The following is a 26,759-nucleotide window of genomic DNA, read 5'->3' as shown; positions in this document are numbered from 1 at the left end:
CACACCTGTAATCCTAGCACTTTGGGAGGCCGAGGTGGGTGGATCATGAGGTCAGGAGATCGAGACCATCCTGGCTAACATGGTGAAACCCCATCTCTACTAAAAATACAAAAAATTAGCCAGGCGTGGCGGTGGGCACCTGTAGTCCCAGCTACCTGGGAGGCTGAGGCAGGAGAATGGAGTGAACCCTGGAGGTGGAGCTTGCAGTGAGCCCAGATTGCGCCACAGCACTCCAGCCAGGGCGACAAGAGCAAGACTCTGTCTGAAAAAAAAAAAAAAAGAAAAAAAAGTGAAGAAGAAATTAAACATAAATGAGACAAAATTAGTAGATGTTGAGGCTGAGCATCAGCCTATTATACTATATTGGTTACTGTGTATAAGTTTAAAATATTCTCTAATAAAAGACTTTTCTAAAAAGACAAACCATCTACAACATTAGCTCAAGATTGTGGTTAGATTTGGGGGGAAGGAAAAGAAGTGGTTTGTGGGGAAAAACAAGGGTAGTTCCATTCTATAGTTACACGAATGTATTAGCTTTGTTATAAATTATTGAACATTACATTAATATTTCATTGTGGATGCATTTCTGTATGTATGTTATACATCAATAAAAATGTAAATATTACATATTTAATACTAACAATATTTCAGAATAATAGCAATGTTTTGTATTGTTTTGTTTGAAAGTGGGGCATTGGCCAGGCGCGGTCCACTGCACTCCAACCTGGGCAACAGAGTGAGACTGCATATAAAAAAAAAAAAATAGTGGAGCATTTACATTCAGTCATCATGAGATGGATACTAATATTCCAAGGTATGCATACATGTCTTGACCCTTGGGAGTCCCCCTCAGTCTTTCATTTTTTATTTCAATTGAGTAAGTAGCATGGTTTTAGTTTTGGGGAATGTAAATTTCTTACAGCAAAGTCCTTCCTCCACAACAATATTCACCTAGCACAGTGGGCTGCACATAGTGTGCACTGAGTATGTGCGGAACTGGTTTGAATCAGGAACAAAACAAGTAGCAGAGGTCAGTTTTGCAAAGGAAAGAATGTGGGTAATATGAGTAAGACTGAAAGGCCACAACTCAACAGCAAACACTTTTTACATTAATTTGAGAAATATTTTCAACTGGTTCTCCGAAAGATGTTGGTTTACAGCAGACATTTGGGAGTATGGTTGCATATTGTAATCACCTGGAGAGCTTTAAATCACACTGGCTTTTGCCTGGGTCTTATGCTAGGGATTCTGGCTTAATTATTCCCTTGCAATTTGGGTTTGGGAACTTTAAATACCACCACCTACATGCACAACAGGCTAATATGCATCCAAGGGTGAGAAGCATTGATTCAGGGCAAGGAATGCATTGGTTATGTGTGATTTCTATGTGTGCTCTAGGTATTTGCCCTATAGCTGCTCCTAAATGTGGGGTCTTAGAAAATATCTTGGCCCTTCAAAGCATACTCTGCTGGTTGGCTAAATTGCAGCAGGAAAAAATATCAGCAGCCCTATTGCTATGTCACTTGCCTGCAGAGCAAAAGTTGTTTCAGGAACAGTAATTTGATTTAGTCTATATTAAAAATCATAAATAGTCTAAAAATACAAAAAATAAAGAGTTTGCAGCTATGTTGAGTGCATTATAGGTGTTTTCAAATTTCTCCTATGATAAATTAAAAATGTAACGTTGAGCATTAATTTCCTAAACCCAATGCTCAGCAATTTCCTCAAATTGTTTCCAGTTTTTCCAAGAGACTTCAGAACCATTCCCTGGAGTGAATTATTTCCAATGGTGAAGAGTAAGGGGTGGATGGGATGAGATTCTAAAAAAAAAAAATAATCTTGCTTCCATTTCAGAAGTGTCACTCTTCAGCCCCGTGAAGGACACGAAAAGCTGGCTGAGTAGTGTGGTCTATGGAGGTGCAGGGGCTTCAGAGTTAGGGAAGCATCAATCCTGAGTCCAAGCCAGCTGCTTGGTAGCTGTGGGATAGTTATATAAGCCACATCTGCAAGAAAAGTCATGATAAAATTGATTGCAAAAACAGCAATTAAAAAAATTCTTATTGTATTCATGTTCTTGGAAATGGCTTTTATAGTTGTTCCCATCAAGAAACAGATTCTGTTTCCCAAACTTGAATCTCTCTTGACTTATTTGCACAGGCCGAAGCTGTGCATATGACAGTGTGCCAGTTTGGGGCCCAGGTTCAAAAGGTCTTAAATGCTTCTGTTATCTTTTTCAGAATTCTTCCATCTCTATGAGAACAAGCCCATTTTAACTTTCTGGAGGATAAAATAGCATGCTGAGGAAAGCCAAAGTGCGCCAGTTTACAGACAGCTCACTCCCAGAAGCAGAGCCACCTAATTCACCAGCATCTGACCACTCACACCTGAAGGAGCCAAACTGAGCCCAGAAGAATGGCCCAGCTAAGCCCAGCCTAAATTTCTAACCAGCTCAACCCTGAGCTAGTATGTTTCAGGATTGTTATGCAGTTATAGCTTAGTAATATATACACCCATTAAAGACAGGATTCCAGGATTCCAGGACAGATTGATTACAAATAACCTGCAAATGCTTGGCACCCTGTAAGTATTGATTTTGTGTTTCCCTTATTTAAAGTTAAATTTGTTGTAAGATGGTATTGACTTATATAGAAGTGAGGCAAGAGAATAGGGTCTGGAGGCAGGGAACTTAAGGCCAATTGGTGCTGAATTCCTAAAGAAGAAACACCAAGGTCTGGGAGCAGGGAACCTAAGGCCAATTAACGTGAACTTCCTACATCTAAACCAAAAGGAAAAACCTCATCTACACCTGAGTAGCAAAGGATCAAAGGTGACTGTTGCTACAACTCTCTCCTTTGCACCAGTTCTCTGATAGAAAAGGAGAGTGACTTGGAGTGGCTGTGGGCCAAGCACAGGCCATGCCTTCATCTGCATGGGGTACCAATTCACCTCAGCCTTTGATTAGCCACGGACCAAATCTTTCATCCAGATAAGGGGTAGCTGATAGGGACCTCAAAAGGAGTACTTAAAACCCAGATAACTTTGTAACCGGGTCCTTGAGCTGCTTGCTGGGGCCCACACCCATCCTGTGGAGTGCTTTCTTGCTTTAATAAACCCCTGCTTTTGCTGTTTCCTTCATGTGTTTCGTTCCATTTTGCATTTTGTTCAATTCTTTGTTCAAAATATCAAGGACCTGGACAACTCACACTCACGGCCTTCCTTCTGGGAACAGAAGTGCAGGTAGAAGTGGATGCATGTGATTGGTGCTTAAACTCACACAGTGCCCCACACCACAGGAGAAAAACACACAGTTACAGCCTGACAGGTCCAAAGATAAATAGCAAAACAAGAAATTTGCCTTTAATCTATTCCCTCCACATCTAAACTCTGGAGGGCAAGGCTGTGAAGAGATCTGAAGACATGGTGCTCTCTCTTCCTGTGGACCCATCATTCCTTGTTTACTGTCTGATATTTAAAAGAAAGAGGAACCCCTGAGAGAGGAGGCAGTCAGAAGCTAGTTAGGAAGATAGGGAGGGAGGGTCTCTGGAGAGGAAAAACACCCGTGGGACCGCACATGCACCACCCTTGTAGCTTAGTGGGAAGAAATGTGGTTAAGAACTTCCTCTTATGCCAGGATGTTGATCAGAAGGGACTATCCCCACTTAGGCCCAGGTGTAATAAATCAACCTAAATGTCATTAACTTGACCCAGCTCCTTATAATGTTACCTAACATGACATAAGTATTTTGGTTTTAGCTTCACCCTTTCCACCTGCTGTGGGTTTTGCTTGGGCACTCATGGGTAATAACCAAGACAGAGTCACTGTGGTCAATCCCAGGCATGCTCAGATGCAACACTGTTATAGGGGAACTTTACCCCTCCCATTTGGGCAGAGCCCACAGAAGACTTCCTTGTTCTTGCCATATAAACTCAGCCCCATTTCTGGCACCCTGCTTTCATGTCCCCTCTTACTGCTGAGAGCTTTCCCTATGCTTAATAAATCCTATTCTGCTTTACTCACTCTCTGGTGTCTGTATGTCTTATTCTTCCTGGTCATGGGAAGAGAGCCCAGATGGGGTTGAACTGAGGAGACCACCACACTGGCACCAAACAGCAAGGGGGAGACAGTGATCTTCACGTGGACACTCTCAGCTTGCAGCCCCTGCTCTCTCTAGGGGCACTGTCCTACCCATCCTTCATCCTGAGGAGAAATGTTGGTAGAGAGGCTGGTCCCTTACTTCCAGTAGAAAAGACGTGTTCGGGCCCTCACTTTCTTGAGGTCAGAGCCCTCATGGCTGCACTCAATGTGGCAGCCACCAGACATACGTAGCTACTGAGTACCTGGAATGTGGCTGGTTTGAGGTAAAATGTGCTGCAAACATAAAATACACAGTGAGTTTAGACGAATTAAATCAGAAATATACTTTATTTCTAATTATATATTGATCACATATTGAAACAATATTTTGGATACAATAGGTTAAAATTATAAACAATTTCGCTTGTTTCTTTTTATTATTTTTGATGTGGCTAATAAAAAATTGAAAATTCACAAATAGCTAACATTTTATTTTTTAAAGGATTGCTTCCCCCTTAAAATCCTACTCAAAAGACCAGAGGACAGAGAGGTTATGAAATCTAAAATATTAAAATAATTGTCATTATATTGTTTCCATTTGTGAACAAGTGTGTGTCTGTGTGTGTGCGCGCGCGTACGTACACAATTGATAAACGGGCGTAACCTTACACACCAGAAGGTTAAAAATGAACCCCCAACAGAACCAAGCCTAGCACAGAAAGCCCTGACTGAAAATACCTGGAGGCACGAGTCTGTCTCTCTTGCCTCATTAAGTGCACTGTGTGGTGGCAAGTTCTGTCACTCAAATTCTGAGGGTGGGGAGCTTGGTATCTTATCCAATCAGAGCGCTGGACTGAGAACTGCCCAATCAGGCGCGCAGCCGGAGAGGAGGGGGCGGCATCCGGGATCTGGCGCGGCTTTTGCCTTTTGCTCCAGCGAGAGCTCGGTTAGGGTCTCCACCGCCGTGCTTTCACCCCTCAGGGAGGCGTCGGTGATTCGGTCACAGCCTCAGCCTCCGTCGCTCTGTGACCTGCGGGTATTGGATGATTCGTAGCTGAGACTCCGCTACACCCCTGAAGTGGGGAAATGGTGAGTGTGGGGGCAGGGCGTCCCAACGCTGGGGAGGCCTCATCCGAACCGGCGGGAAATGGCGGCGGCGGGACGGAGTCTGCGAACGGAGTCTCCGCTGCCGCCGCTCAGCCCTCAGTCCTTGGTCCCTTCCGGTGAGGGACCCGGGTTCATGTCGGTCCCCGCAAGGCTGCTCTGGCCCAGCCTGCAGCCCTACTTGTGCAGCTCTGCGCCCGCAGCCCCGCACCTTCCCTGGGCTGTGGGGTGAGGAGGAGCTCATCGGGAAAACGCCTGCGTGGCGTGCGAGGTGCCCGCCTGGGAGGAGCTGTGGTCCGGTCGTCGAGTCCCTACTTTACCCTGTTCGGAATAAGATCGAGGCCCTATCAAAACATAGAGTTCATGTGAGCAAATGGGGACTAATTAAGGGGACAGCCCCGGGCATGGCTCGTGGTTTGGGGACTGCCAGCGGGTCTTGAAGGAAAGGCTTTTGTGAGGTGTGTGAGGAAGCGAAGCAAATCACCCGCCCTCTCTAACTTGCCCACCAGTCCCCTTGCCCTGTGCGCCTCCTCCGCGTGGCTGTTCCTGAGTGGCATCTTTTAGAATACGCTGGTGTGGGCGCGCACAGCGCTTCGCTGAGTTGTGAGTAGTTCTGCCACATTATTGAACCTCAGGAGGGTGTGGGCGCCCCTGGTTTGTAGACAGGGGTTCAGAAATGAAGACGGGTGTCCAGAGGCAGGGACTGGCGTCTGCAGGGGGGCAGTTGTGGGAAGAGTGCTGAGCTTGTGGGGTCTGCGCTGACTCTGGGTGGTGTCGTTAGTGAGTTGCTGGACAGCGCGTTGGGGTTGGAGCATTGACTGGTGTTGAGCAAACTCCGCACGTTTTCTGTCAGAAGAAAGACATGGCTGAGCCTGGGCTGGAGAAAGATGCCTGGTGTCTGCGGGAGGCGCGGCCGGGTTCTGCACATGCGCTGTCCCGCTGGGCACTGTCCTTTTCCTCCAGGTCTCCTTCCGGGGAGAGAGGGGACTGGGAACTTAGAGGAAAGGAGTTCTGAGAAACAGCCCTTCCCTGCACCCTGCTGCCAGCCCCCACTTAATGCTAACCCACTCCCGAGGACGCTCAGTGGGCATTCGCATTGCCACATTCCTCCCAGGACAGGGTTCTACCCTCAGGAATTGTGCCCATGACAGCTTTGCTCCTAGGGTATTCTGCCAATAACACACACAGTGCCAGGAAGACTCCTGGCTCATTTCAACCCCAGACACTGGATCTATAGCAGGAACCTGTTTCCTTCCCCCACCCAGGCTTCTGGACCACCTGATCCTAATCTCCTCTGCCTTTATGGACACATGAATCAGTCAGATGGTAACCCTGCCTAGACCTGCACTTGTAGCACAAACTAGTCTTTTATTTAGTCAGTCCTGCCCTGCCCCCACCATGACTCTTGATAGCTCCTTTCTCTCTTCTGCTTTTTTCTTCCTCACAAATCTTATTTCCTGCGCACACAGTGTGCCCAAGTCCATCCCTCACTTGCCTGCGAGAATTCAGACGTTAGTGAGTTCAAGACCATGCCTTTAAACCTGGCTGTTGCAGGAGCAAACCCAAATTAGACGCGGCTTAATGGTTTCTCTTTAGAATGAGGGAATAATTTTTGCTCTTCTCCCTTTTCTTAAAGCATTTAGTTTGAAAACTTTTTTTGTTTTGTTTTCTTGAGCCGGAGTCTCACTCTGTTGCCCAGGCTGGAGGGCAGTGCCGTGATATCGGCTCACTGCAACCTCCACCTCCCGAGTTCAAACAATTCTCCTGCCTCAGCCTCCTGAGTAGCTGGATTACAGGCCTGTGCCACCACGCCCAGCTAATTTTTCTAATTTTAGTAGAGAGGGAGTTTCACCATGTTGGCCAGGCTGGTCTCGAACTCCTTACCTCAGGTGTTAATGTTGTACCTGAGCGAGTTAGAGAAAACGCCACACTTTGAGATGAATTAAGAGTCCGTTTATTTAGCCAGCGGCCAAGAGACGGCTAACGCTCAAAGTTCTCTCGGCCCGAAGAAGGGGCTAGATTTTCTTTTATACTTTGGCTTAGAAAGGGGAGGGGGGGTCTAGTTAAAACAATTTTACAGAAATAAAGTAGGCAAAAAGTTAAAAGGATAAATGGTTACAGGAAAGTAAACAGTTCCAGGTGCAGGGGCTTTAAGATTATTACAAGGTGATAGACGCGGGGCTTTTGGGCGTTATCAATCAGACGAATTCCTGGGAACTGCGGATATTGCTCGCCACAGTATTTTATCAGTTAATTGCATTCTTGGATGTGCTGGGAGTCAGCTTGCACAAGTTAAGTCCTTGAGGAAGGGGCTGCCAGTGAAAGAGCCAAGATGGAGTCTGTCTGGCTCTTAGCTAAGGGAGAGTCAACTCAGGTGGAAACAAGGCTAGGTGATTAAAGGAAGAGGGAGAGTCTAAAAACAGGGTTAGTAGAAACAAGGTTGGGCATTACAATTTGTCCGCCTTGGCCTCCCAAAGTGCTGGGATTACAGGCGTGAGCCACTGCTCCTGTCTCGAAAACTTTTATATTTAAGTATTTTCTCTGCTTCTTTAAAATTTATATGTCATTTTTGTCAGTTAAATAAGTCATTTGTCTTTTTTGAGTCAAACTTGTCTTTATCTAGGACCTGGAAACTATTGCTTTGAGAAGTGAATAGCAAGAACATGCATCCTATCCCACAGTTTCTGTAGGCGACTAGTAGGCTGCCTTCAGCAGGTACCTAGCCTCACGTTGCAAATCTGCCTCCTGTCATGAAGATGTTGGAAGTTTATTTTTTATATAAATATTACCAATTAGAAAACCCAGATGAGTTCTCAGATTACTAGGTGAAATTACAATAAGCCGTATATGACAAATGGTGCTGTCATGTCTTCTACTTGAGAATTAATTATGGTGAGTTTCTGTGTTTGTAGTCTCTTAGTAGATTGCCTATGATGCACATCACATTTTGGTTTAATTATGTAACAAAACATTTTCTTACTTCTCTATTATTGTGGAGTTTTTTAGGATTGGAGATGATTTTGCTTTTAGTTATATTTTTCCTCACACTGTCCAGAATCACCAGACATTATACACAAGTGCCCTCTAGGCTTCACTTTAGAGAAAAACCTTTCTCAGGATTCCACTCACAACCCATAATTTGGTGGCAAGGTGCACAAAGTGCAGCAAAGTGCTCCCCAAATCTGGAAACAGAATGGTCTCTCCTTCTATCTACAGTCGCTTCTATAACAGTTATACTGGATTTCTACAAAAATAACCTTTTAGTACTGCAATCAGTTATTCTTCCTTCGTCAGTGTGCCTGGCATCTTCAAATCTGACACTGATTCCGTGATCATGGGGCCCATAATCCCAATCAGGATCACACATGTGCATTGATTAAACCTGAGAACTTCTTTTTTATATCTATCTATCTATATATTTTTTATTATACATTAAGTTCTAGGGTACATGTGCACAACGTGCAGGTTTGTTACATATGTATACATGTGCCATGTTGGTGTACTGCACCCATTAACTCGTCATTTATATTAGGTATATCTCCTAATGCTGTCCCTCCCCACTCCTCCCACCCCACAACAGGCCCTGGTGTGTGATGTTCCCCATCCTGTGTCCACGTGTTCTCATTGTTCAACTCCCACCTATGAATGAGAACATGCGGTGTTTGGTTTTTTGTCCTTGTGATAGTTTGGTGAGAATGATGGTTTCTAGCTTCATCCATGTCCCTACAAAGGACACGAACTCATCATTTTTTATGGCTGCATAGTATTCCATGGTGTATATGTGCCACGTTTTCTTAATCTAGTCTATCATTGTTGGACATTTGGGTTGGTTCCAAGTCTTTGCTATTGTGAATAGTGCCACAATAAACATACATGTGCATGTGTCTTTACAGCAGCATGATATATAATCCTTTGGATATATACCCAGTAATGAGATGGCTGGGTCAAATGGTATTTCTAGTTCTAGATCCCTGAGGAATCGCCACACTGTCTTCCACAATGGTTGAACTAGTTTACAGTCCCACCAACAGTGTAAAAGTGTTCCTATTTCTCCACATCCTCTCCAGCACCTGTTGTTTCCTGACTTTTTAATGATCGCCATTCTAACTGGTGTGAGATGGTATCTCATTGTGGTTTTGATTTGCATTTTCTCTGATGGCCAGTGATGATGAGCATTTTTTCATGTGTCTCTTGGCTACCTAAATGTCTTCTTTTGAGAAGTGTCTATTCATATCCTTCGCCCACTTGTTGATGGGGTTGTTTTTTTCTTGTAAATTTGTTTGAATTCTTTGTAGATTCTGGATATTAGCTCTTTGTCAGATGAGTAGATTGGAAAAATTTTCTCCCATTCTGTAGGTTGCCTGTTCACTCTGATGGTAGTTTCTTTTGCTGTGCAGAAGCTCTTTAGTTTAATTAGATCCCATTTGTCAATTTTGGCTTTTGTTGCCATTGCTTTTGGTGTTTTAGACGTGAAGTCCTTGCCCATGCCTATGTCCTGAATGATATTGCTTAGGTTTTCTTCTAGGGTAAACCTGAGAACTTCAACTCCCTTCTCCCTTTGCCCGAATGCCCACAAATGTGCATAGCTCACCAGCCCTCCAAGTCTTAAATATGTAGTTCCAAATTCTGAATTTATGTCCTGGGATTTGAGAGAAGGACAGAACTTTTATCTGAGAAATACAAGTTATTTTAATGATCAGACCCAGTGATGTGTTAAAATGAGACCACAGTCATGTACTGTTCCCCTCTTTGAACTATTTGTCTTTTGTAATTGTGTGCTATTGCCACAAATGGCTATAATTTTTTCTTTTCTTTTTTTTTTTTTTTTTTTTTTTTTGAGACGGAGTCTCATTCTGTCTCCCAGGCTGGAGTGCAGTGGTTGCTCACTGCAACCTCTGCCCACTGAGTTCAAGTGATTCTCCTGTCTCAGCCTCCTGAGTAGCTGGGACTACAGGCACCCACTACCACGCCTGGCTAATTTTTTGTATTTTTTAGCTGAGACGGGGTTTCACCGTGTTAGCCAGGATGGTCTCAATCTCCTGACCTCTTGATCCCTCTGCCTCGGCCTCCCAAAGTGCTGGGATTACCGGCGTGAGCCACCATGCCTGGCCACAAATGGCTATAAATTAACCTAATAATTTCATACTTGACACTATAACCCACACCTTATATGTTAATGTATATAGCCAGTCACTAACCACTTACTTCTATAAGCCAATAAGAATTTCTGACAACTTTCTATCAGTTCCCTCTCTGCCTCCCTTTTTGCCTTTAAAAATATACTCGTCAGTTGGGCATGGTGGCTCACGCCTGTAATCCTAGCACTTTGGGAGACCGAGGCAGGCGGATCACCTGAGGTCCGGAGTTCGAGACCAGACTGGCCAACATGGTGAAACCCCGTCTCTACTAAAAAAAAAAAAAAAAAAAAAAAATTAGCCGGCATGGTGGTGCATGCTTGTAATCCCAGCTACTTGGGAGGCTGAGGCTGGCGAATCACTGGAATCCAGGAGCCGGAGGTTGCGGTCAGCTGATATCGTGCCATTGCATTCCAGCCTGGGCAACAAGAGGGAAACTCCATCTCTTAAAAAAAAAAAAAAAAGTATATATATTTATATATATATATAAATTATATATATAATTTACATATATAATATATAAATATATACAAATATATTATTTATATATAAATAATTTATAAATATATATTTATATATAAATTATATATAAAACTATATATATACATATATGTGTATATATGTATATATACACATATATACGTATATATGTGTATATACACACACATATATATGTATATATACGTATATATGTATACATATATATACTCATAACTGCTTCTAATTGGAGTGTATATTCAGGGCACCTTTATATTCCAGTGTTGCATCTTCAAGTTTTGGCCCAAATAAGCTTTCTACTTGTGTTTACCCCAGGTTTTTCCTTTTAGGTCAAAATATTCTTTAGAATGTGTTGAAGGAGCCTCCATGAGAGAATCTTTCCTCTGGTTTTACTCTGCTTACTGTAACCCCTAAGAATGCTGAGGCACATTGATCCCACCTAGAATATGCACATAAAAACTGACCTCTGCCTAGGATTCACAAGACAGGACCAGACTTTGGGCTGAAGACATAACAGAAAACTCATAGAAGACATTTTCTACATCATGAGAGGTCAACATAGGTGGAGCTCTTTGAGTTTTCCAGATCTTGTCCAGTGACCTGATACAGTTGTGTGGGAGGCTTCTGGTGGGAACAGAAGAATCCTGTGGCAGAATCTGTTAAGTGTAAAAAAGCACCTTAGCAGTGGGAGCTCAGGGCCACAAAATATTCAGAGCCAAAGTCACAACAATGCCTCCCCGTAAACTCTTACTGGAGTAGAGTAGTTTTGTCCTTCCCCTTGCCTCAGAGTTAGCTGATCAGGGACAGGGGCTATCACGTCTGGATCCAGGATCTGCAGCTTCACCAGGGCTGTTTCATTTTCTGTTTGCATCCCACTAATTGAGCCTGAATCTCTCCTGTCTGGATCACTATGGGGATATCAGCCCAAGGTCACTGGGGACACTCAACCAGCATCTGTATTTGAGACATCTGAGGATGTCCTGTGCAGACTGGGGTCAGTCTGACAGCAAGGTCTAATTCTGCTCCCATTTTAGAGGAAGAGAAATGACTTATTCAGGGTTTGTTTCTCCCCTCAAAGAATCTCCTTGGTTTGTACCCAAATAAGAGTTGCTCCAGTTTTCTAGTTTTTTTTTTGGTGAAAAGTGAGATCCGGAGACTCAAACTAATCCATAAGCTAATTGCTTCTATTTCATATGGTCCATTAGAAAAAGAGGTGATGCAGTCATGGTCCCTACCCTCAAGGAACTTGCAGTCTGGAGCACATGAATAAATGGTTGAATTCAGCATCATGTGTTCAGTACAAAGATGGAAACTGTACAGGACACTTAAGCTTCATTTGGGTTACTTCCCTTTTATTGTTTTGTGAGTTTTGATGCCACCACCTGAATGACTATTAATTGACAGAAGAGAAGTTGTATTGTCTTTACCTTGCTAAGAATAAATATTTAGCTTCTAATATAATTGCGCTAGAGAAACATAAGGGATTTGGTTAAATTCCTTGTTGTATGTTATTAAAGACACAGAGAAGTGGCTAAAATAGATTAAAATTTCATAAAATCTGGGAATCAAATTTCTCTTGGGCAGGCTTAGAAAAGACAAAACTGAAAAAACTTAGCGGCATAGAGAACAGAAGTCTAGGGCACACTCTCTGTCCTAACCCTGCCCAGATCCACCCTCTGCTGAACCTTGTCCAGGTCTGACCCCACACTGAAATCTCTCGGAACTGCTTAGAGGAGATCAGAGTTTGGAGTGACTACTCCTACTGCCTCTCCAAAGCTGGTGCTCCCAATTTCCTGAAACACAAAAGCAGATAAATGGGGAAAAGCAATATACTTTTGTGCCTTAAATTCTTTTTTATAAAATTAAAACCAGTGTTTCTAGAGACATCTCATCCAGCAACCTGTTCTCCATCCCTGCAGTTTTTTTTTTTTTTTTTTTTTTACAAATCTTAAATACAACACAAAAATAAATTTCTCTGAATTGCATTTAATACATCCTTTGTTTCTTTGTGATCTATTTATATTGACCGGTTATTCTATACCTTTAAAAAACAAATCAATTGTAGGAAAATAGAAAGGAAATGGTAATTCTGGGCCCTGTATTTAAATCCTGGGAAGTATTGGACACTTAGTGCCCACCTCCCAGGATGTCCTAAGAATTTACACATAATGTGAGTGTCTCAGCACAGTGCTCTGTGACATACTCCTGAGCACATAGTACATGCTCCATAAATACCGCATTAATGCAGGCGCACATGTTGGTTTTTTTTTTTTTTTTTGAGATGGAGTCTCGCTGTCGCCCAGGCGGAGTGCAGTGGCATGGTCTCGGCTCACTGCAACCTCCAGCTCCCGGATTCAAGTGACTCTGCTGCCTCAGCCTCCTGAGTAGGTGGGATTACAGGCGCACGCCACTATGCCCGGTTAATTTTTGTATTTTTAGTAGAGACAGGGTTTCACCATATTGGCCAGGGTGGTCTCAAACTCCTGACCTTGTGATCCCACCACCACGGCCTTCCAAAGTGCTGGGATTACAGGCATGAGCCACCATGCCTGGACCACATGTTGTTTTTCAAATGCAGACTTACTCAGACATTGACACCATCTCCAGCCTCTGTAAACTTTAAACGGCCTGCAGAGAATGCTGTGCTTCAGGATGATGATTTGTGGTCTGGTCTTGGGATGAAAAGTATTTGTGTTGTGATAAGGGTGTTGGGGTAAGGGACTCTATGCTGTGCCTGCTTTCTCTAGCTGAGTGGTAATGTAATGTGTCTAGGTGGAGGAACATCAGCATTAACAGAAGACTTGCTATAAGAAGCTAATTCATGAACTCTTTTCAAACCTGCAAAATTTTGTTACAGTGAGGCCGAGAATATAAAATAATTTTTATGCGCATTGAAGCTTGAGAGGCAGCGCTTAGCTAAGTGACTCTCAGCCCAGTGTTCCAGTAGGATCACACGGACAATTTGAAGAGAAATCATCACCTGTGCCCTCCCCACAGATCCTGTCTGTTGTTCTGGGTGGAAACATTTCTGATTTTTAAATTAAGTTCCTCGCATATTACAGCGAGGCCAAGGTCAAGCGTGAGGCATTCATGAGAGCTGAGTTAAATCTTTTTTTCCAGGAGGTCACAGGGCCTACTCTGCTTGGTTTTGGTAGGGGCAGGTCAGTGTAGCCCATTATTTTTATTGGAGAAACAGAAACTGTTGGAATGCCATCCTTTTTCTGCAGAGCTATAGAATACTTTAGAGAACATTACTGTGTTGAAAGTTATTTTATCAGATAATCTCAGTCAGTCACATGTCAGAACTAGTTCTCTTAACTCATTTCACCTGTAGTCAAATTAAGAACTCTGTCACTTGATACATATATATTTTCAGGAACTCTTAACATTCAGGGATGTGGCCATAGAATTCTCTCCAGAAGAGTGGAAATGCCTGGACCCTGCCCAGCAGAATTTGTATAGAGATGTGATGTTGGAGAACTACAGGAACCTGGTCTCCCTGGGTGAGGATAACTTCAATACATAATTCCTAATACTCCCTCAGGGAGTTTTATTTTCTATTTTTGTAGAATGTCTCTTGGGAACTTCTGCTTTGTGTGAATTTCAGTTTCTTTCTTCAAGAAACTGTTGGGAGTTTGCTGGTGTAAAAAAGAATATTAAGATGTTTTATCTTTACGTAAACCTTCTCTTTTCTTGAGCTAATTTGTGTCCTTCATTTTAGGTTAGTGGTAATTCTCGAAATTCAATGACATAAATTATTGTTTCCCACATCTTAAAATACAATTTGCACCGCTTATTTTGATTCAGTAGTACTTGGTAGTGGAACTTAGAACCCACAGATTTAAAATACTTAAATATTCTAAAGATTCTGCCAGGAAACAATTTTTGGATTAATTATGTAGGATCTTCCATAATTTCTCTTTTCTACTTAGTATAGTATTAGGTAGGTAATTGGAGAATCCCTAACAGTAGCATGTTAATTTTTTAAAATAAACAGGTGTTGCTATCTCTAACCCAGACCTGGCCATCTATCTGGAGCAAAGAAAGGAGCCCTACAAAGTGAAGATACATGAGACAGTAGCCAAACACCCAGGTAGGTGACAGTGAATGAAGGAGAGGACACAGGCCAGGGGACCAAGGTCCAGAAGGAAGCTAGGCCTTAAAATGTAGTTTGGGAAGCTCTGCTCCAGTGAAAATAATTTCTGAAAAGGCTGCATTTTTTTCTCATATTCATGAATAGGGGCATCTTCTGTCCCATGCTGTTAAATCTAAGAATTCTCTTTTTTCTTTAGTGATCTCCCTTCAAGTTTACAGGGAGAGCCAATGTCCACTTTATCGTTTATTAGGGGCTGCATGATCTGACTGCTGTTCCATTGCATTTGGAGACATAGGAATATGTGTATATTGAGGAGCTCTATGTCAGTGTATTTTTTTCAAATATTCTTTTTGTATCATGTCTAAAATGTGTACGGTGAGTAGTGGACATATTGGAATTTGGTTCAGAAATCCCAAGAACATCAGGGACAGATGTTGCGTCTTTTCTGCTTAGTGATTTTTAATCCTATAGAGATTGCAAATATAATTCTACAAAAATTATTACTCAGCAAATTTATCAGAACAATAAGCATTTTCCTAAATATGAAAAAATGTAATGTTACTTCAGAATGTTATTGTTTTAGTATAAACTGAGATTTGTGATTTAAACTCTGTATGTGCAAATTTTCAAATTATAATATAGTTTAAAGCACAGGTTTCCAACCTTTTGGCTTCCTTGGGCCACATTGGAAGAATTGTCTTGAGCCACACGTAAAATACATTAATACTAATGATAGCTGATGAGCTTAAAGAAAAAGGTTCGTGAATAAGTTTTGTGATATCCACCACCTTAGATAAGCAAAAAAGCCCTCTCATTCAAAGTTTTGGCCCCCACTGGATTAAAGTGTTTACTCACCTTCTAGATTTCTTAAATGTTCTATGTCATTAACCAGCTTAGAACATTGCTAATATTAAGCGCTCAATCATTACCTTATTTCTTAATAACTATTATAATTTTGTCTTATTTAGTAGGAAGCCTGAGATTCTGTCATTGACGTGTATCTGTATCTATATAAAAATGTGTGTCTCTCACACACACCTAAATAAGTTATATATGTGTATAATAAATTCTTACATTGTTGATAGATTCTTGGAAACGAAGTGAAGCAACGTATCATTTTAGAAAGCGAATTTTAGGGCTGGGTGCCTTGGCTCACGCCTGTAATCCCAGCACTTTGGGAGGCTGAGGTGGGTGGATCACGAGGTTAAGAATTCGAGACCAGCCTGGCCAACACGGCAAAATCCCATCTGTACTAAAAATACAAAAAGTTAGCTGGGCATGGTGGGGGGCGCCTGTAATCCAGCTACTCGGGAGGCTGAGGCCGGAGAATCACTTGAACCTGGGAGGCAGAGGTTGCACTGAGCTGAGATCGTGCCATTGCATTCCAGTCTAGACGACATGAGCAAAACTGTCTCCAAAAAAACCAAAACCAAACTAATTTTGCCAGAGTTTAATTGATGTAAACAAGAGTTATGTTTGGTATATAGCAACATTGCTTCATTTATAGTTGCAGTTTTCAAGAATCTGTTTTTTACATTGAGTACTTACTGTATATCTGTGTTTGCGTGATATGGATTTTTCTGATAAATAAAAATAGTATAACTATAATATTTACAATGTAATATGCACATATTTTATAATAATTTGATATGCACATATTTTATTGTAAAATATAGTCAAGTTGATCAACACATCTATTACTCAAATAGCTAACCTTTTTTTTTGGTAATAAGAACACTTAAGGCCTACTGTTGTAGCAAATTGTAAGCATACATTATAGTATTATTAACTATAAACAATGCTATTTTGCTAATCTAATGCTATTGTACATTAGATTTCTCAGACTTACTCAATTTATAACTAAAAATTTGTACTCTTTGAACAACATCTCCTCATGGTCCCACCCTTAGGCACCAACAACCACCATTCTACTTTCTGCTTTTATGAGTTTACATTTTTAGATTCCCTGTCTAAGTGAGAAGAAGCAGTTTCTTTGTCTCTCTGTGTTTGGCTAATTTCATTTAGCATCATTTCCTCCAGGTCTATCCAGGTTGTAAATGGCTAGATTTCCTTTTCTTTTATGGCTGAATAGTAGTCTACTGTGTGTGTGTGTATATATATATACACCCATATATATATATACATACATATGTATACATATATATATGTATACATATATATATACACACACACCATATTTTGGCTATTGTAAATATACTACAGCAAACATGGGCTGAAGATATTTTTTCAAGGTGCTAACTTAATTTCCTTTGGTAGTGTACCCAGAAGTGGTATTGCTGGATTATATAATATTTCCATTTTTATTTCTTACTGGTTTTTTTTTTTTTTTTTTGAGATGGAGTCTTGCTCTGTTGCCCAGGCTGGAGTGCAGTGGCGCGATCTCGGCTCACTGCAACCTCCGCCACCTGGGTTCACGCCATTCTCCTGCCTCAGCCTCCTGAGTAGCTGGGACTACAGGTACCTACCACCACGCCTGGCTAATTTTTTTTTTTTTTTTTTTTTTGTATTTTTAGTAGAGACGGGGTTTCACCATGTTAGCCAGGATGGTCTCGATCTCCTGAGCTCGTGATCCGCCCACCTGAGCCTCCCAAAGTGTTGGGATTACAGGCGTGAGCCACTGCGCCCGGCCTTTTTATTGTTTTTTATGATGACTTTATCAATTTACATCTCACCAACAGCATATAGCACTTACCTTATATGTATGTCTTCTTTGGGGGGAAAAAATCTAACCTTTTGCCTATTTTTGAATGGCTTATCATCATTATTGTTTTGCTTTGAATTGTAGAAGTTTCGTATACATTTCAGATAGGGATATTAACTTTTTTTTTTTTTTTTTTTTTTGAGACAGAGTTTTGCTCTTGTTGCTCAGGCTGGAGTGCAGTGGCGTGATCTCAGCTCACTGCAACCTCTGCCTCCCGGGATCAAGTGATTCTTCTGCCTCAGCCTCCCAAATAGCTGAGATTACAGGCATGCCCCACCATGCCCAGCTAATTTTGTATTTTTAATAGAGACGGGGTTTCTTCATGTTGGTCAGGCTGGTCTCAAACTCCTGACCTCAGGTGATCTGCCCGCCTCGGCCTCCCAAATTTTTTATCAGATAAATTGCTTGCAAATATTTATATCCTGTAGGGTTTTTAGAAATTTTGTTTTCTTTTCCTTTGCTGTGCAGAAGCAGTTTACTTTGATACAATCCCACTTGTGTTTTGTTGCTGTGCTTTTGATGGCATATCAAAAAAGTTATTGCCAAGGCCAGTATCAACAGGGCTTTTCCATATATGTTCTTTGGGAGTTCTAAGGTTTTTTATCTTACATTGAAGTGTTTCATTTTGAGTTAATTTTGGGGTATAGTGTAAGAAAATGATCTACTTTTATTCTTTAGCTTGTGGATATCCAGTTTTTCTGGCACCACGTATTGACAAGAGTGTAATTTCTGCATTGTGTGTTCTTGGTTCCTTTGCCAAAATTAGTTGACCTTGTATGCATGGATTTGTTTCTGGGCTATTCTGTTCCATTGGTTTTTTTATATCTGTATTTATGCACATACCATACTCTTTTGCTTACTATAACCTTTAAATAAAGTTTAAAATTAGAAGGTATGATGCCCCTCGCTTTGTTCTTTCTCAACATGGCTTATGTTATTTAAAATTGTTTAAGGTTACACTTAAATTTTACAATTGTGTTTACTATTACTGTGGAAAATGCCACTAAAATTTTGATAGGGATCACATTTGAATCTACAAATCACTTTCGAAAATATACTTTGACAATATCTGTTATCCTGATGGAATCTGGTTTTATCTATTTGTGTCTGCTTCAGTTTCTGTCATCATTTAGTGTCTAAATTTATTGTTATACACTAGATTTTGTATCTTGTATTTAGTGTGTAAATTTTTTATTTCATTGGTTAAATTTATTTTGAATTAATTTCTTATTTTTATAGTATTGCCAATGGAATTTTTTTCTTTTTTTTGGAAATGTTGTTACTTTATGGCAATGAAACAAATATTTGTATGTTGGGCCAGGTATATTGGTTCCTTTTTGTAATTCAGCACTTTCAGAGGCCAAGGCATGTGGATCACTTGAGCACAGGAGTTCGAGATGGGCCTGGGCCTTGTAGTGAGACCTTGCCTTATAAACACAAACCAAGAAACTACCTACAGATATTTGTATGTTGATTACGTATCCTGATACCTTAATGAGTGCCTTTATTAGTTCAGTTTTTGTTATTCTACTCTAGGGTTTCATATATATGCATGATCATATTATCTACAAACAGTAACATTTTTACTTCTTTTGCAAGCAGCAGAGCTTTGTTCTCCTTTTCCTTGCCTAATTGTTCTGGTACATTTGGTAATATGTTAAGATAGAAGCTGTGATCCTGGAAGCATGCTTGTAGATCTGGGCCTCAGCTGTGGTCCCTGAAGCAGCCCTGTGTCTGTATATTTTAAGGATTTAACAATGATTTACAGTTTGTATAATCTATTTTTTGGCAGGTAAACATCTCCTTTTGTTGGGTCCCCAGGCTGATGAGATTACCTCTGGGTTTGCAGAGAAGGGTTGTATTTGGGTCACAAGGGTGCTGCTGGGTCTGCTGTGCATTGTGTCTTTGATGGTTGTGTTGCCAGAGATTTGGACAGTTATGGATTCTTTCTGGGCCCTGAAAAGATTAGATTTCCTTGAGGACATTAATCTGTATGGCAGGTTGTAGGCTAGGGTTTTGAAGTTTGTCTGTATATGATAGCCCAAATAACAGGTGTATGAATGGGTTTGGCTTCTGCTGACTACCTGGGAACAGTTTTTACAGGTCTCTCTGTGAGCCTCTGAATGTGTACCAATGGCCACAGACTGTGACTACATATGGCTAGAACTGAGTCACAGGGCTGCTTCAGGGACCACAGCTGAGGCCAGGATCTGCAGGGCTGCTTCAGGGACCACAGCTGAGGCCAGGATCTGCAGGCCTGCCTCCAGGGCCATGGCTGGCTGTGTCTTCCTGCAGGTCTCTTGATGGGAAGGACCACTTCTGGACTATAGCTGAGATTGAATTTGAGAGAGGTTACAGAACTATTTTTGGAATCCCCAGTAAGACCAAACTCTGTGCATAATTTCCTTGTCTGTAGCTATGTCTATGGGCTCTTGAGTTGGCCACCTGGTGAGGGCCTGCTTTTTCCAAGTAACCCCCCTTGATCTTTGACTCCACTGAGGTTTCACAACCCTAACTATAGGCAAGCAATTTTCTACTTATGTTTTGTAGGAGTTTACTATGTAAAATACCTTATATAAGTGGAATCTTACACTGTCACTTCGTTAGTGTTTTATTTCACTTAAAATAATGGCTTTAAGATTTATCCATATTGTAGCATCTGACAAGATATTTTCATTTGAGTCTAAATAATTTTTTTTTTTTTTTTTGTTAGAACAACTCAGCAAAATAAAATTCCTGTTTATTGTTGGACAACATTGTTTCACACATACATCAAACAGGCCAAAAAAAATAAACAGCAACTTCATAGACAAAAAAGGAAAAAAAAGAAACCTTTTATCTTTGGCCTTTTTAACCATCTCATACAAACCAACTACTTATAGTACAGCTAAGTACATACACAAAAAAGTTACTGGAATGCTCGGAATAAGATTGTTTTTCTGTTGTCATTTTTGCTTTTTTTACAAGGTTTTTTTTCTCCTTTGAGATTATAATGAACATGGTCACACCACAAGTAAAGTCAGAAGTAGGACAGAGAACGCTCCGAAGGCTGGTTTGGTCATCCGAGATCATTAAAAATGGCTGACCCTAACAATATGTACAAAAATATAAAATGTAAATAAAAAATACAAACAAATTTCCTTTTTAAAGTACTTTTAAGAAAAAAAGCAGGGCCTTGGAAGTTTTGGTTCTTTTTTCCTCCCCTGTTGCAAATTCTCATGGTTTGGGTTGGGTGGTGGAGAGCGCGTGTCATCTGCGGGTGGCACTGCCCACGGTGGGCGGGCGGGCCTCTCTACTCGAAGGTGACCACGTTTAGATTCTGAGACGGGAAGTGGAGGGTGAATAGGTCACGGCGGCCTTTTTTTTTAGTTTAACTTTTCCTTTTTTGCTGTCTAGTCATCCTCGTCGGTCTTCTGCTTCTTGGTATCGACATCATCATCCTCATCATCTTCAGCTGCCCGCTTGCCCGTAGCTGACTCAGCTTCCTCATCTTTATCTCCATCCTCTTCCTCACCATCACCTTCTTCTTCCTCCTCCTCTTCCTCCCCACCTTCTTCCTCTTCTTCATCTACCTCATTGTCAGCCTCCTGCTCCCCATTTTCCTCATTAGCATTCCCGTTAGCAGGGGCGTCTCTTCCATTTTCTGCCTCTTCCACAACTTCCTTCTTCTCCTTTAAGTCCTTGGTGGTGATTTCGGAGCTGGTGTCTACGACTGCGTCTGACATGGTGGGGCACGCCGGTGATCCGATGCAGGGGATTAAAAAGAAAGCGAGAGTTCAGGGACTCTGGCGATAAAGCTGCCGGAGTCCGCGGCGGCGGAGGAGGCGCGCGGCGGAGGCGGCTGCGGCGAGCAAGGAGGCGGACGAGGAACAATGCAAAGATGGCTTTTCAGAGCAGCCAGTGGGGGCGAGTCTAAATAATTTTTCATTGTATGTGTAAGCCACATCCTTTTAAATTATTCAACTGTTGAAGGATGTTTGAGTTTTTCCATGTTTTGGCTTTTGTAAATAATATGGCTTGGATCTGTGTCCGCAGTCAAATCTCACATCAAATTATAAGCCCTAATGTAGGTGGGGCCTGATGGGAGGTGATTGGATTATAGGGTTGGCTTCTCATGAATCGTTTAGCACCATCCCCTTTGGTACTGTCTTTGCCATAGTGAATGATTACTCCTGAGATATCATTTTCTTTCTTTTTATTTTTGATAGCTTATCCATTGCAGTTCAATCTAAAAGTGAAATTTCTACAGAAACACGAACTATTTTAACAAAGAAAAAAAATCCCTCATTCAAAATTCTTTGTAGTGGTAATGGCTGCAAATCTGCAGCATTTAGAAAACTATGCTATCAACAAGCTTGCTTTATGAACTGAGATGTACAAAATCTAGAAAGCAGGTGAAAGTGAATTATTTCTTCAACATTTTAGTAAAACTTCTGGTAATCAGAGTTCAAAGCAAATATGGCACATAACAATTCAAGCATAAATCAAGATGGAGAGCCTGGAGAGTTTGATTTCTTAAATTTTCCAAAAAGCTATCATTGCAACATGTAGGATGTCTCCCCTATTTTAACCTTACCAGTTTCAAAGGAAAGTAAAAGGAGTGGATTACATGTAGACAGCATGTGCGCGAGTGCACACACATGCAGGGTGGCAGGTAGAGTGTCTAATTCCTTCCTACTACCCAAGTCTCACTTCACAGAAATCATTAGGTAAAGGAAAACCAATGAGGAGTTCTGCAGTTTTCTTTTAATAACTAAAGAGATCTCATTTTCTAAAAGCAGCTTCTTCCACACACTTGCTCCTGCTTCTACCATGTGAGATGACTCACTCTTGCTTGGCTTCCTGCCATGATTGGAAGCTTTTTGGGGCCTCCTGAGAAACAGAAGCTGCTATGCCTTCTGTACAGCCTGCAGATCCATGAGCGAATTAAATCTCTACTTAAAAATAAGTTATCCAGTGTCAGGTATTTATAGCAATACGAGGATAAACTAATACAGTGAATATTGTTGCAATAACATGGATGTTTTGGGTTTCCAGGATGGTCTCAATCTCCTGACCTCATGATCAGCCCACTTCCGCCTCCCAAAGTGCTGGGATTACAGACATGAGCCACTGCGCCCAGCCTACTTTTTGGAAAAATATTTTTAAAAATTCTTACATTTACATAGAATTTCAAGGACCATCATGGCCCAATCTTAGAAAATAAGAACAAAGCTAGAGGCACAACACTTCTTGTTTTTAGAACAGAATACAAAGCTACATAAATAAAAACAGTGAGGTACTTGCAGGAAAACAAATAGATGATAGAACAGAACAGAGAACTCAAAAACTAACCATCATGTATATGCTCAAATGATCTTCAACAAGGTTGCTATAACCATACAGTAAGAAAAAGACAGTCTCTTTAATAAATGGTGTTGGAATACTCTGTATCCACATGGGAAAAATTGAGGTTGGATCCTTCCCCTGAACCATGTACAAAAACTATCTTGAGTGAGTTAAATATTGAAATGTAAGAATTATAACTTTACAATTTTTAGAAGAAAACATAGGAATAAAGACTATGACGTTGGTCTCAGCAATGTTTTCTTACATATAACATCAAACACATGAGCAACAAACTTAAAACCACAGAAAAATGAGACTACATTAAATTTATCTCCGCACATTAACAAACAGTAAGAGTCCCACCTAAGAAGCACAAAAGCAAAAAAAATTAAAAATTATGTATTTGACAAAAGTTAACATTCAGAATAAACAATTCCAAAAAATCAACAAAGAATAACATGATTAACAAATAGACAAGAGATGAAAATGTTTCTCCAGAGATGAAATACATATAACAATTATTGAGAAAATTTCTAATTTTTAGAGTAATGTAAGGCAAAACCACAATAAGGTTATTGTTGTGCATTAATTAGGATGGCCAATATAAAGCAAAAAAAAAAAATGTTGTAAAGAATGTAGAGAAATTGAAACTCTTGTGCACTGTTGGTGGGGAAAAAGTGATGCAACCACCTGAAAAAAATGTATGGAGGTTCCTCCAAAAACTAAAAATGCAGTTATTATATGAGCCAGTAATTCTACTTCTGAGCACCTATTCAAAATATCCAAAGTATATCTGAAGGCAGGAGGCTGAGGCAGGAGAATGGTGTGAAACCAGGAGGCGGAGCTTGCAGTGAGCCAAGATTTTGTCACTGCACTCCAGCCTGGGGTGACAGAGCGAGACTCCATCTCAAAAAAAAAAAAAATATATATATATATTTCAAACAGTATCATTTGTGTTTTCATCAGGATTACATTGAATTTGAATATCACTGGGTAGTATTGTCATTTGACAATATTAAATCTCCTGACATAAAGAAGAGTATGTTCAAGAGTGTGTTGGCCAGGTGCGATGACTCACGCCTGTAATCCTAGCACTTTGGGAGGCCGAGGCGGGTGGATCACCAGAGGTCAGGAGTTCGAGACTACCCTGGCCAACATGGCGAAACCCCGTCTCTACTAAAAATACAAAAATTAGCTGGACGTGATGGCACACACCTCTAATCCCAGCCACTCGGGAGGCTGAGGCAGGAGAATCACCTCAACCCGAGGGGCGGAGGCTGCAATGAGCCGAGATCACGCCATTGCACTACAGCCTGGGCAACAGCAAAACTCCGTCTTTAAAAAAAAAAAAAGGTATGTTAAGTTTCACATATTCTTGGATTTGGCAATTTTGCTTCTGCTTTTGATTTCTAGTTTTGTTTTGCGACGGAGTCTTGCTCTGTTGCCCAGGCTGGGGTGCAGTGGCGCCATCTTGGCTCACTGCAAGCTTCGCCTCCCGGGTTCACGCCATTCTCCTGCCTCAGCCTCCTGAGTAGCTGGGACTACAGGCGTGCACCACCACGCCCAGCTAATTTTCGTATTTTTAGTAGAGACGGGGTTTCACCATGTTAGCCAGAATGGTCTTGATCTCCTGACCCGGTGATCCGCCCACCTTGGCCTCCCAAACTGCTGGGATTACAGGCGTGAACCACAGAGCCTGGCCGATTTCTAGTTTTATTCCATGTGATCTGAAAGGAGGTATTGTATAATTCAATCTTTAACGCATACCAGGCTGAATACCTTGATGAGAAATAATCTGTACAACAAACCTTTATGACACAAGTTTACCTGTATAACAAACTTGCACATATACCCCATCCTAAAATAAAGTTAAAAAAAGAGTTGTTTTGCATTCTAACAGGTTGTCCATTAAACAACAGCTACTCATTTTCTTCTCCAGTTAACCCCTGTCACAGTTTAGTCTGTTTCTAAGCATTTAACTACTTTAGATGTCTTTCATAACTGGAATTACATAGCACTTGTCTTCTTGTGCCTGGCTTCCTCCACATAAATAAAGTCTTAAAAATGTATCCTCATTGTGGATATAGAAAAACTTTTCTGCTTTTAAGAAGCTGAATAATATTTATTTGTATATTCAAAATTGTCTTTATTAAGAAAAGTTTTTTTCACTTTTGTAGATGATGCTACAATGAATATGGATGTGTAAATTACTCTTCATTTGATAATACATGCAAGGGATTATTTACATGCTCTTCTGTTCACTGTCATTGTCTTTTTTAAATCTAGTTATAAACTGTTTCAATAACTATAGCTTCATAATTAGTTTTTAAAGTAATGATGTATGATGTTTCTGATGTTTCTCTTTTTGACAATTCTTGAGCACTTCTGGTCTCTTTAATTCTGATAAAATTTCAGGATTGCTTGTTATATTAATGCAAAATATGCATAGCTGCTGCAATTTAAAGTATACCACCATTTCCTTCAGCACTTTTTGTCAGGGGAGACAAAATTCATCTTCGCACAGTTCCCCGAAAACCAGAAATGTGGACACATATCCCACTTTCTTTCTCTCCTGAGGAAGAAGCATAGAGTTGGGAGTTCCTCCTGGTTGCACCATGCCTAGGCAATGTGGTGAAATCCCATCTCTACCAAAAAATAGATAAACATTAGCCGGGCATGGTGGCATGCACCTGTAGTTCCAGCTACTTGGGGGCTGAGGCAGAAGGATCGCTTGAACCCTGGGAGGTTGAGTCTGGCATGAGCTGAGATTGTGTCACTGTACTGTAGCCTGGGTGACAAAGTGAGACATTGTCTCAAAAACACATAAAGGTATCACAGCAGCCCTAGTTGGAGGGAGACCATGGGTCTGTTGGAGAATGGAGAGTTTAAAATTTTGCACAGAAGCTGTCACACTGTGAATCGTCTTGTGATTCTAGGTATCCTCCGGGGGTGAGAGGGGACTGAGGACTCAAAGGGAAGGAGTTCTGACCCCTTTTGCTATGAAGTGATTTCTGCACATTCACACACATGCACGCTAGGCAATGGTGTGGCCACACTTCTCCCATGACAAAGCTTCATTCTCAGGAATTGTACTGAGAGCACCTCTGCTTCTAGAGTTTTCCAATAATAGGACACATAAGTGCCCAGAAGACTCATGGGTTCTTTCTACCTCTCAGATCTTGAATCTGCACCAGTAACCTGTTTCCTCCAGTAGCCTAGGCTTCTGGATCACCTGACCATCTTATCTCCCTGCACACACACATTCATAAGTCAGAGCTGCCTGCCTGGGCCAGTATCTATAGCAGTAACCAGTCCTTTCTCCAACTGTGCACTGACCCTCACTCTTGGGTTCTTGATAACATCTTTTCTTATTCTGCATTTTTTTTTCCCTCACAAACACTCTTTCCTGTGAACATAGTATGCCTCAGGTCACCCTGCAGGTGCCTAAATCCAGGCCCTGCTGGAAATCAGATGTCCATGAGTTCTAGGCAAAATTGTTGGATGTGGTTATTGTAAATATAAATGTAAAATAGAAACAGACTTAATCCTCCAGCTGGAAAAAAGGAAAAGTATTTACTCCTTCCTTTTCTTAAAATATTTGACTTAGAAAACTTTTATATGTAAATTCTTTCTCTGCCTTTTATCTTTTTTGTTTTTTGTTTGTTTGTTTCTTTTTCTTCTTCTTCTTTTTTTTTTTTTTTTGAGACAGAGTCTCACTCTGTGGCCCGGGCTGGAGTGCAGTGGTGTGATCTTGGCTCACCACAACCTCCGCCTCCTGGGTTCAAGCGATTCTTCTGCCTC

At 41.2% G+C, this 26,759-nt stretch overlaps 2 protein-coding genes, 1 long non-coding RNA gene and 1 other non-coding gene across 4 annotated transcripts in view; 2 read left to right on the top strand and 2 right to left on the bottom strand.

Moving 5' to 3' along the window:
• LOC129143821 (uncharacterized) overlaps nt 1–3,135 on the top strand; it is a 29,983-nt gene extending 26,848 nt beyond the window's left edge. The window contains exon 2 of the long non-coding RNA XR_008547727.1: nt 2,238–3,135. This is a non-coding gene — a long non-coding RNA (uncharacterized LOC129143821). The remainder of the gene's footprint in view (nt 1–2,237) is intronic.
• A 1,771-nt stretch (nt 3,136–4,906) lies between these two features.
• ZNF732 (zinc finger protein 732) overlaps nt 4,907–26,759 on the top strand; it is a 46,099-nt gene continuing 24,246 nt past the window's right edge. The window contains 3 exon segments of the mRNA XM_003310206.6: nt 4,907–5,164; nt 14,189–14,315; nt 14,810–14,905. Of these exon segments, the coding sequence (XP_003310254.4) occupies nt 5,162–5,164; nt 14,189–14,315; nt 14,810–14,905 (226 nt within the window). The 5' untranslated portion in view covers nt 4,907–5,161.
• MIR1244-3 (microRNA 1244-3) lies at nt 20,478–20,561 on the bottom strand. The gene has a single exon (NR_035592.1). It is a non-coding gene; the product is annotated as a microRNA 1244-3 (primary transcript).
• LOC739912 (prothymosin alpha) lies at nt 20,761–21,527 on the bottom strand. Its single transcript, NM_001244635.2, is given in 2 exon segments — nt 20,761–20,796; nt 20,874–21,527. A coding segment is annotated over 1 exon segment (333 nt). The 5' UTR covers nt 21,356–21,527; the 3' UTR covers nt 20,761–20,796; nt 20,874–21,022.

This window comes from Pan troglodytes, chromosome 3 (assembly GCF_028858775.2).
Source record: "Pan troglodytes isolate AG18354 chromosome 3, NHGRI_mPanTro3-v2.0_pri, whole genome shotgun sequence".
Taxonomy (NCBI): domain Eukaryota; kingdom Metazoa; phylum Chordata; class Mammalia; order Primates; family Hominidae; genus Pan; species Pan troglodytes.
Note: the sequence above shows the minus strand (reverse complement) of the source record. Positions and strands in the feature narration are given on the sequence as shown.